General features: G+C 45.2%; 1 protein-coding gene across 3 annotated transcripts in view; it reads right to left on the bottom strand.

Annotated features, from left to right (window-relative positions):
- The window catches only part of LOC109900070 (protein tweety homolog 2-like), a 131,914-nt gene that overhangs the window by 15,623 nt on the left and 102,115 nt on the right, over positions 1 to 14,176 (bottom strand). For all 3 annotated transcript variants that reach the window (XM_031835238.1, XM_031835237.1, XM_031835239.1), the window contains exon 6: positions 8,957 to 9,029. In XM_031835238.1, the coding sequence (XP_031691098.1) occupies positions 8,957 to 9,029 (73 nt within the window). The remainder of the gene's footprint in view (positions 1 to 8,956; positions 9,030 to 14,176) is intronic.

Raw genomic sequence — 14,176 nt, 5'->3', positions numbered from 1 at the left:
AACAACTTTCCATGATCCACAGCACCAAGTCAAAACAGAAGGGGAACAACTTTCCATGATCCACAGCCCCAAGTCAAAACAGGGGGAGGAACAACTTTCCATGATCCACAGCCCCAAGTCAAAACAGGGGGGGGGGACAACTTTCCATGATCCACAGCCCCAAGTCAAAACAGGGGGAGGAACAACTTTCCATGATCCACAGCCCCAAGTCAAAACAGGGGGAGGAACAACTTTCCATGATCCACAGCCCCAAGTCAAAACAGAAGGGGAACAACTTTCCATGATCCACAGCCCCAAGTCAAAACAGGGGGAGGAACAACTTTCCATGATCCACAGCCCCAAGTCAAAACAGAAGGGGAACAACTTTCCATGATCCACAGACGCAATTCAAAACAGGGGGGGAACAACTTTCCATGATCCACAGCCCCAAGTCAAAACAGGGGGAGGAACAACTTTCCATGATCCACAGCCCCAAGTCAAAACAGGGGGGGAACAACTTTCCATGATCCACAGCCCCAAGTCAAAACAGAAGGGGAACAACTTTCCATGATCCACAGCCCCAAGTCAAAACAGAAGGGGAACAACTTTCCATGATCCACAGCCCCAAGTCAAAACAGGGGGAGGAACAACTTTCCATGATCCACAGCCCCAAGTCAACACAGGGGGGGGAACAACTTTCCATGATCCACAGCCCCAAGTCAAAACAGGGGGAGGAACAACTTTCCATGATCCACAGCCCCAAGTCAAAACAGGGGGGGAACAACTTTCCATGATCCACAGCCCCAAGTCAAAACAGAAGGGGAACAACTTTCCATGATCCACAGCCCCAAGTCAAAACAGGGGGGGAACAACTTTCCATGATCCACAGCCCCAAGTCAAAACAGAAGGGGAACAACTTTCCATGATCCACAGCCCCAAGTCAAAACAGGGGGAGGAACAACTTTCCATGATCCACAGCCCCAAGTCAACACAGGGGGGGGAACAACTTTCCATGATCCACAGCCCCAAGTCAAAACAGGGGGAGGAACAACTTTCCATGATCCACAGCCCCAAGTCAAAACAGGGGGGGAACAACTTTCCATGATCCACAGCCCCAAGTCAAAACAGGGGGAGGAACAACTTTCCATGATCCACAGCCCCAAGTCAAAACAGAAGGGGAACAACTTTCCATGATCCACAGCACCAAGTCAAAACAGAAGGGGAACAACTTTCCATGATCCACAGCCCCAAGTCAAAACAGGGGGAGGAACAACTTTCCATGATCCACAGCCCCAAGTCAAAACAGGGGGGGGACAACTTTCCATGATCCACAGCCCCAAGTCAAAACAGGGGGAGGAACAACTTTCCATGATCCACAGCCCCAAGTCAAAACAGGGGGAGGAACAACTTTCCATGATCCACAGCCCCAAGTCAAAACAGAAGGGGAACAACTTTCCATGATCCACAGCCCCAAGTCAAAACAGGGGGAGGAACAACTTTCCATGATCCACAGCCCCAAGTCAAAACAGAAGGGGAACAACTTTCCATGATCCACAGACGCAATTCAAAACAGGGGGGGAACAACTTTCCATGATCCACAGCCCCAAGTCAAAACAGGGGGAGGAACAACTTTCCATGATCCACAGCCCCAAGTCAAAACAGGGGGGGAACAACTTTCCATGATCCACAGCCCCAAGTCAAAACAGAAGGGGAACAACTTTCCATGATCCACAGCCCCAAGTCAAAACAGGGGGGGAACAACTTTCCATGATCCACAGCCCCAAGTCAAAACAGAAGGGGAACAACTTTCCATGATCCACAGCCCCAAGTCAAAACAGGGGGAGGAACAACTTTCCATGATCCACAGCCCCAAGTCAACACAGGGGGGGGAACAACTTTCCATGATCCACAGCCCCAAGTCAAAACAGGGGGAGGAACAACTTTCCATGATCCACAGCCCCAAGTCAAAACAGGGGGGGAACAACTTTCCATGATCCACAGCCCCAAGTCAAAACAGGGGGGGAACAACTTTCCATGATCCACAGCCCCAAGTCAAAACAGGGGGAGGAACAACTTTCCATGATCCACAGCCCCAAGTCAAAACAGAAGGGGAACAACTTTCCATGATCCACAGCACCAAGTCAAAACAGAAGGGGAACAACTTTCCATGATCCACAGCCCCAAGTCAAAACAGGGGGAGGAACAACTTTCCATGATCCACAGCCCCAAGTCAAAACAGGGGGGGGGGACAACTTTCCATGATCCACAGCCCCAAGTCAAAACAGGGGGAGGAACAACTTTCCATGATCCACAGCCCCAAGTCAAAACAGGGGGAGGAACAACTTTCCATGATCCACAGCCCCAAGTCAAAACAGAAGGGGAACAACTTTCCATGATCCACAGCCCCAAGTCAAAACAGGGGGAGGAACAACTTTCCATGATCCACAGCCCCAAGTCAAAACAGAAGGGGAACAACTTTCCATGATCCACAGACGCAATTCAAAACAGGGGGGGAACAACTTTCCATGATCCACAGCCCCAAGTCAAAACAGGGGGAGGAACAACTTTCCATGATCCACAGCCCCAAGTCAAAACAGGGGGGGAACAACTTTCCATGATCCACAGCCCCAAGTCAAAACAGAAGGGGAACAACTTTCCATGATCCACAGCCCCAAGTCAAAACAGGGGGGGAACAACTTTCCATGATCCACAGCCCCAAGTCAAAACAGAAGGGGAACAACTTTCCATGATCCACAGCCCCAAGTCAAAACAGGGGGAGGAACAACTTTCCATGATCCACAGCCCCAAGTCAACACAGGGGGGGGAACAACTTTCCATGATCCACAGCCCCAAGTCAAAACAGGGGGAGGAACAACTTTCCATGATCCACAGCCCCAAGTCAAAACAGGGGGGGAACAACTTTCCATGATCCACAGCCCCAAGTCAAAACAGGGGGGGAACAACTTTCCATGATCCACAGCCCCAAGTCAAAACAGGGGGAGGAACAACTTTCCATGATCCACAGCCCCAAGTCAAAACAGGGGGGGGGACAACTTTCCATGATCCACAGCCCCAAGTCAAAACAGGGGGAGGAACAACTTTCCATGATCCACAGCCCCAAGTCAAAACAGGGGGGGAACAACTTTCCATGATCCACAGCCCCAAGTCAAAACAGGGGGAGGAACAACTTTCCATGATCCACAGCCCCAAGTCAAAACAGGGGGGGGGGGGACAACTTTCCATGATCCACAGCCCCAAGTCAAAACAGGGGGGGGGAACAACTTTCCATGATCCACAGCCCCAAGTCAAAACAGGGGGGGAACAACTTTCCATGATCCACAGCCCCAAGTCAAAACAGGGGGAGGAACAACTTTCCATGATCCACAGCCACAAGTCAAAACAGAAGGGGAACAACTTTCCATGATCCACAGCCCCAAGTCAAAACAGGGGGAGGAACAACTTTCCATGATCCACAGCCCCAAGTCAAAACAGAAGGGGAACAACTTTCCATGATCCACAGCCCCAATTCAAAACAGGGGGGGAACAACTTTCCATGATCCACAGCCCCAAGTCAAAACAGAAGGGGAACAACTTTCCATGATCCACAGCCCCAAGTCAAAACAGGGGGAGGAACAACTTTCCATGATCCACAGCCCCAAGTCAAAACAGAAGGGGAACAACTTTCCATGATCCACAGCCCCAATTCAAAACAGGGGGGGAACAACTTTCCATGATCCACAGCCCCAAGTCAAATCGGGGGGGAGCGACAACCACAACAAACGAACTGAAGAAAAAGGGAACACGACAAGCCTTAAGCGTGTGGTGACTCAGCAGCATCTATGCATTTGAAATACCCCTCTTCCTGTACTAAGAACAGAGATTTAAATGCATTCGGATGCTCCAAGTTAGAAAGATTCAGCATTCAGATGTTTCAAGATAGTAACATAGATTCACATGCATTCAGATGCTCCAAGATAGAAACAGAGAATTCACATGCATTCAGATGCTCCAAGATAGACACAGAGAATTCACATGCACTCCAGGATAGACACAGATCATTCACATGCACTCAGATGCTCCAAGATAGAAACAGAGAATTCACATGCACTCAGATGTTCCAGGATAGAAACATCATCATCATTCGTTTCATAATCCCTGACAGAACATCATTGACTAGTTGGTTGTATAATGATGATGACAGATCTGTTAACTATACATAGTCAACACAAAACATGAAGAACACCTTCCTAATATAGAGTTGCAACACAAACATATCAGATGATGTAAAATAGGGTCTAATCTAAAGATGATGTAAAATAGGGTCTAATCTAAAAATGATGTAAAATAGGGTCTCATCTAAAGATGATGTAAAATAGGATCTAATCTAAAGATGATGTAAAATAGGGTCTAATCTAAAAATGATGTAAAATAGGGTCTCATCTAAAGATGATGTAAAATAGGATCTAATCTAAAAATGATGTAAAATAGGGTCTCATCTAAAAATGATGTAAAATAGGGTCTAATCTAAAAATGATGTAAAATAGGGTCTCATCTAAAAATGATGTAAAATAGGGTCTCATCTAAAAATGATGTAAAATAGGTTCTAATCTAAAGATGATGTAAAATAGGGTCTAATCTAAAAATTATGTAAAATAGGGTCTAATCTAAAGATGATGTAAAATAGGGTCTAATCTAAAGATACACGAAAATAATCATTGACGTTAAAGGTTAGAAAATTACAATTTATTGTAAAGAAATTACTAAGTAATTTGACAACCCTATTTGTAAGCTTTTAAATGATATCCAATTCATATGTTTATCTTTTCCACTTATAAAAGACATGGATGTGTCATGATAGGGTGGTGTAGGCAAAATGGGTCAGTTTTGAGCACCTCTATCTCCTGAATGCTTTGGCATTCTGGTCCAAAAAGTCACTTTCTGACCACTTCTACCATGGGAAAATATGTCTGGAAAGTTTCATTGAAATCAAAAGGGCTCCAAAAAACTTGCTCTTTCTCCTTTTCCAGCAGCCTCTTTTCTGTCTCCAACTCCTCAGTGTTTGTCATACCGAGTTGAATCTGAATCAACAGACATCCAATCACATGTTTTCCAGACAGCAGTAAGGGGTAAGAAATGTTGGTTGAGAAAATACCCTCTCCATTCAAATCAAATCAAAATGTATTGGTCCCATACACGTGTTTAGCAGATGTTATTGCGGGTGTAGCGAAATGCTTGTGCTTCTAGTTCCGACAGTGCAGCCATATTTAACAAGTAATATCTAACAATTTCACAACATATACCTAATACACACAAATCTAGGTAAAGGAATGGAATTAAGAATATATAAATATATGGGCAAGCAATGTCAGAGAAACATAGACTAAGATAGAGTAGAACAGTATAGAATACAGTATATACATATGAGATGAGTGTAAGATATGCATAACAAGATATGAAAACATTATTAAAGTGACTAGTGTTCCATTTACTAAAGTGGCCAATGATTTCAAATCTATGTATATAGGCAGCAGCCTCTCTGTGCTAGTGATGGCAATTTAACAGTTTGATGGCCTTGAGATAGAAGCTGTTTTTCAGTCTCTCGGTCCCAGCTTTGATGCACCTGTACTGACCTCGCTTTCTGAATGACAGCGTGTGACCAGGCAGTGGCTCGGGTGGTTGATAGCCTTGGTTGATAGCCTCCTGTGACATCGGGTGCCGTAGGTGTCCTGGAGGGCAGGTAGTTTCCCCCCGGTGATGCGTTGTGCAGACCGCACCACCCTCTGGAGAGCCCTGCGGGTGTGGGAGGTGCAGTTGCTGTACCAGGCGGTGATACAGCCCGACAGGATGATCTCAATTGTGCCTCTGTAAAAGTTTGTGAGGGCTTTAGGTGAAAAGCCACATTTCTTCAGCCTTCTAAGGTTGAAGAGGCGCTGATGCACCTTCTTCACCACGCTGCCTGTGTGGGTGGACCATTTCAGTTGGTCAGTAATGTGTATGCCGAGGAAGTTAAAACTTTCCACCTTCTCCACTGCTGTCCCGTCGATGTGGATAGGGGGGTGCTCCCTCTGCTGTTTCCGGAAGTCCATGATCATCTCCTTTGTTTTGTTGACGTTGAGTGAGAGGTTATTTTCTTGGCACCACACTCCCAGAGCCCTCACCTCCTCCATGTAGGCTGTCTCGTCGTTGTTGGTAATCAAGCCTACTACTGTCGTCTGCAAACTTGATGATTGTGTTGGAGGCATGCTTGGCCACGCACTCAGGGGTGAACAGGGAGTATGGAAGGGTCTGAGCACGCACCCTTGTGTGGCCCCAGTGTTGAGGATCAGCGAAGTGGAGGTGTTGTTTTCTATTTTCACCACCTGGGGGCGGCCCGTCAGGAAGTCCAGGACCCAATTGCACAGGGCGGTATTCAGACCCAGGGTCTCGAGCTTAATGACGAGTTTGGAGGGTACTATGGTGTTGAATGCCGAGCTATAGTCAACAAACAGCATTCTTACATAGGTATTCCTCTTGTCCATATGGAATAGGGCAGTGTGCAGTGTGATGCCGATTGCATCGTCTGTGGACCTATTGGGGCGGTAAGAAATTGAAGTGGGTCTAGGGTGACAGGCAAGGTGGAGGTGATATGATCCTTGACTAGTCTCTCAAAGCACTTCATGATGACAGAGGTGAGTGCTACGGGGCGATAGTCATTTAGTTCGGTTACCTTTGCATTCTTGCGTACAGGAACAATGGTGGCTATCTTGAAGTATGTGGGGACAGAAGACTGGGATAGGGAGAGATTGAATATGTCCGTAAACACACCAGCCAGCTGGTCTTCACATGCTTTGAGGATGCAGCTCGTGATGCCGTCTGGGCCGACAAGTGTTGACATGCTTAAATGTCTTACTCACGTCAGCCACGGAGAAGGAGAGCCCACAATCCTTGGTAGCGGGCCACGTCAGTGGCACTGTGCTATCCTCAAAGCGGGCAAATAACGTGTTTAGAATGTCTGGAAGCAAGACGTTGGTGTCCGCGAAGTGGCTGGTTTTCCTTTTGTAGTCCGTGGTTGTCTGTAGACCCTGCCACATACGTTTCGTGTCTGAGCCATTGAATTGAGACTCCACTTTGTCTCTATACTGATGTTTTGCCTGTTTGATTGCCTTGCAGGGGGAATGACTACTCTGTTTGTATATATGGCTACTCTGTTTGCCATATTCCCAGTCACCTTGCCATGGTTAAATGTGGTGGTTCGCGCTTTCAGTTGTGCACGAATGCTACCATCTATCCACAGTTTCTGGTTAGGGTAGGTTTTAACAGTCACAGTGGGTACAACATCTCTTATACACTTCCTGATAAACTCAGTCACCGTCTCAATGTATTCATCAATATTATTCTCGGAGGCTACCTGGAACATATCCCAGTCCGTGTGATCAAAACAATCTTGAAGTGTGGATTCCGATGGGTCAGACCTGCGTTGAATAGTCCTTAGCACAGGTTTCTGTTGGAGTTTCTGCCTATAAGAAGGGAGGAGCAAAATGGAGCAATTGTTGAGTGTTTAAGCAGCACGAGTACTAGCATCGATATGCTGATAGAATTTAGGCAGCCTTTTCCTCAAATTTGCTTTGTTAAAATCCCCAGCTACAATAAATGCAGCATCAGGCTAATGTATATGGTTTCCAGTTTGAATAAAGTCCAGTGAAGTTCCTTGAGGGCTGTTGTGGTATCGTCTTGCGGAGGGATATACACGGCCATGACTATAATCAAAGATAATTGTTTTGGGAGATAATACGGATGGCATTTGATTGTGAGGTATTCTAGGTTGGGTGAAAAAATTGACTTGAGTTCCTGTATGATGTTTCTCTGGAAAGAAACCCTTGCCCTGAGATCGTCAACTTTATTATCCATGGACTGAACATTGTTTTGGGTCAGCCTTTGGAATCAGTTCAATTCCGCTGGATGGTGCGAACAAAGGATCCCCTTCGGAAAGTTGTATTCCTGGTTCTAATGCTGGTAGTGCTGGTGAGTTACCACCGCTCTGATATCCAACAGTCCTTCCTGGCTATATGTAAGAACACATAACATTTTCTGGGCTAACAATGTAAGAAATAATACATAAAAAAAACAAAATACTGCAAAGTTTGCTACGAACTAGAAGCGAGGCAGCCCTCCCTGTCGGTGCCATCTTGATAGTACTATGCACTTGCAATAATACTCGTCTATGTAAAAGCAATATGGCTTTATGTTAACACATTGTGAATATGTATTCAGAGCACATATAAAGCCATATCCCTAAGGATTTCTGCCGGAAAACTATTTAATGTGATTTCTCACAGAGTACAGACTCACACACACACTCTACAAGAAGACTTTCAAATTGAGAGTGAACCCTCTTGGCCCCAAAGCAATTTGTCTTAGCTGTCAGCCATGGTGAGAATTGGTTAGCACAGTAACAGTTGGACATGGTCCTGAGTTGTTTCAATATGTTACCATATTCCTAAGATCAGGGCTCTCCAACCCTGTTCCTGGAGAGCTACCCCCTCCTGAAGGTTTTCACTCCAACCCTGTTCCTGGAGTGCTACCCCCTCCTGAAGGTTTTCACTCTAACCCTGTTCCTGGAGAGCTACCCCCTCCTGTAGGTTTTCACTCTAACCCTTTTCCTGGAGAGCTACCCTCCGGTAGGTTTTCACTCTAACCCTGTTCCTGGAGAGCTATCGTCCTGTAGGTGTTCACTCTAACCCTGTTCCTGGAGAGCAAACGTCCTGTATGTTTTCACCCCAACCTTGTTCCTGGAGAGCAAACGTCCTGTAGGTTTTCACTTTCACCCCATTTGTAACTAACCTGGTTCAGTTTATCAACCAGCACATTTTTAGAATCAGGTGCTCTAGATTAGGGTTGGAGAGGGTAGCTCTGGATGGCAGGATCCGGCTGTATGTTTGACACCCCTGGGGTATAGGGTTCCATTTGGAACGCAGGCCTCAGAGTCAAATTCACTCACCACAGCAGAGGCCAGGTCAGCTCCCAGAGACGCCCAGCTCAGGATCAATGTCAGCACCCCAAACACCATCATACTGCAGGGACACAAAGAGAGAACGGTATGGTATTATTACACTGTTTATAACACACTATAATAATTATAACACTGGCCAACAAACATTAGAACTCTTCAAATTGCTATAGTCATAGTGTAGTCATCAAGGATGTGATAATCAAAGATGATGATGTCATCATTAGTGATGGGGGAATATCTTGCACATCAAATCGCAATAAAATCATAGCATCAAAGCACAATACATATCATATCGGTCCCTCAGTATGGTGATAATATGGTATGGTGAGATCCCTCAGTATGGTGATAATATGGTATGGTGAGATCCCTCAGTATGGTGATAATATGGTATGGTGAGATCCCTCAGTATGGTGATAATATGGTATGGTGAGATCCCTCAGTATGGTGATAATATGGTATGGTGAGATCCCTCAGTATGGTGATAATATGGTATGGTCCCTCAGTATGGTGATAATATGGTTAGGTCCCTCAGTATGGTGATAATATGGTATGGTGAGGTCCCTCAGTATGGTGATAATATGGTATGGTCCCTCAGTATGGTGATAATATGGTATGGTGAGATCCCTCAGTATGGTGATAATATGGTATGGTCCCTCAGTATGGTGATAATATGGTATGGTGAGATCCCTCAGTATGGTGATAATATGGTATGGTCCCTCAGTATGGTGATAATATGGTATGGTGAGATCCCTCAGTATGGTGATAATATGGTATGGTCCCTCAGTATGGTGATAATATGGTTAGGTCCCTCAGTATGGTGATAATATGGTATGGTGAGGTCCCTCAGTATGGTGATAATATGGTATGGTCCCTCAGTATGGTGATAATATGGTATGGTGAGGTCCCTCAGTATGGTGATAATATGTTATGGTGAGGTCTCTCAGTATGGTGATTATATGGTATGGTGAGGTCTCTCAGTATGGTGATTATATGGTATGGTCTCTCAGTATGGTGATTATATGGTATGGTGAGTCCCTCAGTAAGGTGATAATATTGTATGGTAAGGTCAGGGCTGTTACTCTGCCTCGCCATTTAAAAGTCCTCTCTCCAGAGACTGCAAAATCTCTGTAGTGAACAGATGTCAGGGGGCATCATCTCTGTTGTCCTCCAGTCGATAACAGCCTCTTTACGACTTCATGATGCAGGCAATGAGACATGCATCCTGCCTGCTACCTCCAAACCATCCCCCCCGTGGACAGACAATAGGAAATGCATCTCTCTGCCCCTCCCGACCTCCCACTAACTCCAATCCAGCCCCTCTCCACTTATGAACTAATGCCTTCAGGAAATTACATGTGACCACAACCTTGTAGTGCAGTGAAAACATGTGTGTTTGTGTGCATATATATAGTGTGTGTCTAGGTACACTACCTAAAAGTTTTAAAACAACTTATTTTTACTATTTTCAACAAAACCATGAAATAACACATATCTAGGAAAATCAAAGTTCCAAAGGCTGGGCCTAATATAGTCTATAAGAGGTCATACAATATGTTTTGTAGTGATTCCTATGTTGTTGATGTAAAGAATATTTGTTGGTTTGCGGTGTGTAATGAGGAGCAAACACAATTTTTTCCAAAACTTTACTAAGGGTTGGTAACAGGCTGATTGGTCGGTTATTTGAGCCAGTACAGGGGGCTTTACTATTCTTAGGTAGCGGAATGACTTTAGCTTCCCTCCAGGTCTGGGGGCACACACTTTCCAGTAGGCTTGAATTGAAAATATGGAAAATAGGAGTAGCAATATCGTCCGCTATTATCCTCAGTAATTTTCCATCTAAACTGTCAGACCCCGGTGGCTTGTCATTTTTGGTAGACAACAATAATTTTCCCACACTCACAATTCCAAATTACAATGCTTGCCTTTCATAATTAGGTCAGATATACTTGGAAGTTTAGGGTCAGGGTTTGTTGCTGGCATGTCATGACTAAGTTTGCTAATCTTGCCAATGAAAAAAAAATTAAGCAGTTGACAATATCAGTTGGTTTTGTGATGAATTAGCCATATGATTCAATGAATGATGGAGCTGAGTTGGACTTTTTTCCCAAAATTTCATTTAAGGTGCTTTAAAGCTTTTTATCATTCTTTATGTCATTTATGTTTGTTTCATGGTGTCGTTTTTTATTTAGTCACATGATTTCTCAACTTGCAGTATGTTTGCCAATCGGTTGTGCAGCCAGACTTACTGGCAATTTATTTAGCCTCATCCCTCTCAACCATACAATTTTTTGTCATTGCATTAATGGGTGCATGCTTATTAGCAACTGGAATAAGCAATTTCATAAATGTGTCAAGTACAACATCTGTTTGCTCCTCATTACACACACCACAAACTAACACATATTCTTCACATCAACAACACAGGAATCACTACAAAACTTCATGTATAACCTCTTATACACTACATTAGGCCCAGCCTTTGGAACTGGTTTTCCTAGATATTGCTACTATATTGCGATCTCTACATCTGATGGATCTGGATACTCTTTTCAAGCACATTTCTGCAGCATTAGTAAAGTTGTGATTAATGCATGTTGATGATTTCATTCCTGTGCTGTTTGTAACTACCCTGGTAGGTTGACTGATAACCTGAACCAGGTTGCAGGCACTGGTTACAGTTTGAAGCTTTTTTTGAGTGGCCAGCATGATGAAACCTCTCTGTTGATATCACATAAACGATCAAGCATTTCACACATGTTATCCAGATACTGACTGTTAGCACTTGGTGGTCTATAGCAGCTTCCCACAAGAATGGGCTTTAGGTGAGGCAAATGAACTTGTAGCCATATTACTTCAACAGTATTTAACATGAGATCCTCTCTAATCTTTACAGGAATGTGGTTCTGAATATAAACAGCAACACCTCCACCACTGGCATTTGTATTTTCTGTAAATGTTATAACCTTGTATCGCTACCACTGTATCATGAAAGGTATTGTCAATGTGCATTTCTGAACAACTAGCAAGTTGTTCATTTTAATTAACCTTGTTTCTTAATCTACTTATGTTAACATGGGCTATTTTGAGCACTTTTCTGGGAATCTTGCTTGTTTTCATTGCTTTACTGGGAGGCTTAACAGGAGTAGATATTCTCATGTTATTTATGTTAGTGGAGGGTGAGCTGCACACAGTGGACTTCCTACTAGGGCACACAGCCTCAGTGCTAACAGCAAACATCTGGTTCATAGGCACATGCTTGCTACATACAATAACTGTAGGATCAGCAGAGCCATTCAGGGCAGTCAGAGGGACCTCAATTAGGTTACTTACATTGTGTCTACCAATGCCCCTGGTATAATGTGCATTTGCTAAAGCATTATGATGACTCTTCGACACAATGGTAGGAATGAATTGAACCCAAATGATTTGGGTGGATCCCATCCTCCTAATAAAACGTGTTTTGTTTACAAAAGGTATCGAAATTGTCAACAAAAGTTACACCCATTGAACTGCAATAATCACGTAGCCAGTTGTGAAGAGAAAGAATCCGGCTAAAGCATTCAATGCCACAATTCAGAGAGGGCACATGACCAGATATGATGGGTCTTTTATTAGAGTCAAGCAAAGTCAATCAGTCCTTTGAAATCCAGTTTCAACTGTCCAGAGCTGCCCTTCATAATGTCATAAAAACCCACATGGACTATGATGGAATCGATGTCCATGTCCTGGTGTAGTACATACGGGAGCTTAGTAATGTCATTTACACAAGCTCCGGGATAGGTCATTGTTTTTGCACCAGGGAGAGTCACATTTCTTACCATGGAGCTGCCCAAAATCACGGCTGGCGAGAAAGACGAGAAAATCCACCCACTCCCATGCTTCACAGGATGGTGCCTCTGACAGATGGAAAAACCCCACTCCCATGCTTCACAGGATGGTGCCTCTGACAGATGGAGAAACCCCACTCCCATGCTTCACAGGATGGTGCCTCTGACAGATGGAGAAACCCCACTCCCATGCTTCACAGGATGGTGCCTCTGACAGATGGAGAAACCCCACTCCCATGCTTCACAGGATGGTGCCTCTGACAGATGGAGAAACCCCACTCCCATGCTTCACAGGATGGTGCCTCTGACAGATGAAGCAGCCCTGCTCAATCCAGAGCAGGGACGGAAGGTTGCCGACGTCGACTTCGAAATCGTAGGGGAACGAGTTGGAATAGGCACAATGGCCGCAGACACAGGTACCCCCCCCCAGTGAGGAAGGTGCAGGAAGATCAGGCTCCAGGGTGGCAAAATTATTAGTTGTTTGTATCCGCTCCGGGCCTCTCGTTGGGAGTCTAGACAGCTTTGCGGGAGGCCGCTGTCTTCCCCGGCTCGTGACATGCGACCATCGTCGATTGCTGTGCTCCTTCTTGCTGTGCTCCTTCGACTCCCCTATCAGATGGGGAGGAGAGGCAGGAGATGGCTCCCCTGGTGAACAAACTCCAGGCAACACCGGCCAGTCGGTTAACGACAAGACGGAGATGCATCCAACATGCACGAATGCCATTCAGCCACAGGCGTAGAAAAGGTAAACACTCCACTCTGCGTTTTCCCCAGTTTCTTACGTAGGCTGGCGACCTGCGTGATCAAGGAAGTCACCTTAAGCCTATAATCCTCGACAAGCAAAATGCCACATTGGAACTCTGAACGATCCAGTTTGTCCCTAACAAACGTAGTCGATACAGCTCCTACAGCACTGGAAACCTTCATTCTTTTTTCTTTTGGCACCCCCCTTTGGGTTGTGCCGTTAGGGAGATCTTCGTGGGCTATACTCGGCCTTGTCTCAGTATGGTATGTTGGTGTTTGGAGATATGCCTCTAGTGGCGTGGGGGCTGTTCTTTTTTCAAAGTGGGTGGGGTTATATCCTGTCTGTTTGGCCCTGTCCGGGGTATTGTCGGACAGGGCCACAGTGTCTTCTGACCCCTCCTGTCTCAGACTCAAGTATTTATGCTCCAATAGTTTGTGTCGGGAGGCTAGAGTCAGTCTGTTTTATCTGGAGTATTTCTCCCGTGTCCTGTGTGAATTTAATTATGCTCTCTCTCTCTCTTTCTTTCTTTCTCTGTTTCAGAGGACCTGAGCCCTAGGACCATGCCTCAGGACAACCTGGCCTAATGCCTCCTTGCTGTCCCCAGTTCACCTGGTCATGCTGCTGCTCCAGTTTCAA

This window comes from Oncorhynchus kisutch, linkage group LG11 (genome assembly GCF_002021735.2).
Source record: "Oncorhynchus kisutch isolate 150728-3 linkage group LG11, Okis_V2, whole genome shotgun sequence".
In the NCBI taxonomy this organism is placed as follows: Eukaryota; Metazoa; Chordata; class Actinopteri; order Salmoniformes; family Salmonidae; genus Oncorhynchus; species Oncorhynchus kisutch.
Note: the sequence above shows the minus strand (reverse complement) of the source record. Positions and strands in the feature narration are given on the sequence as shown.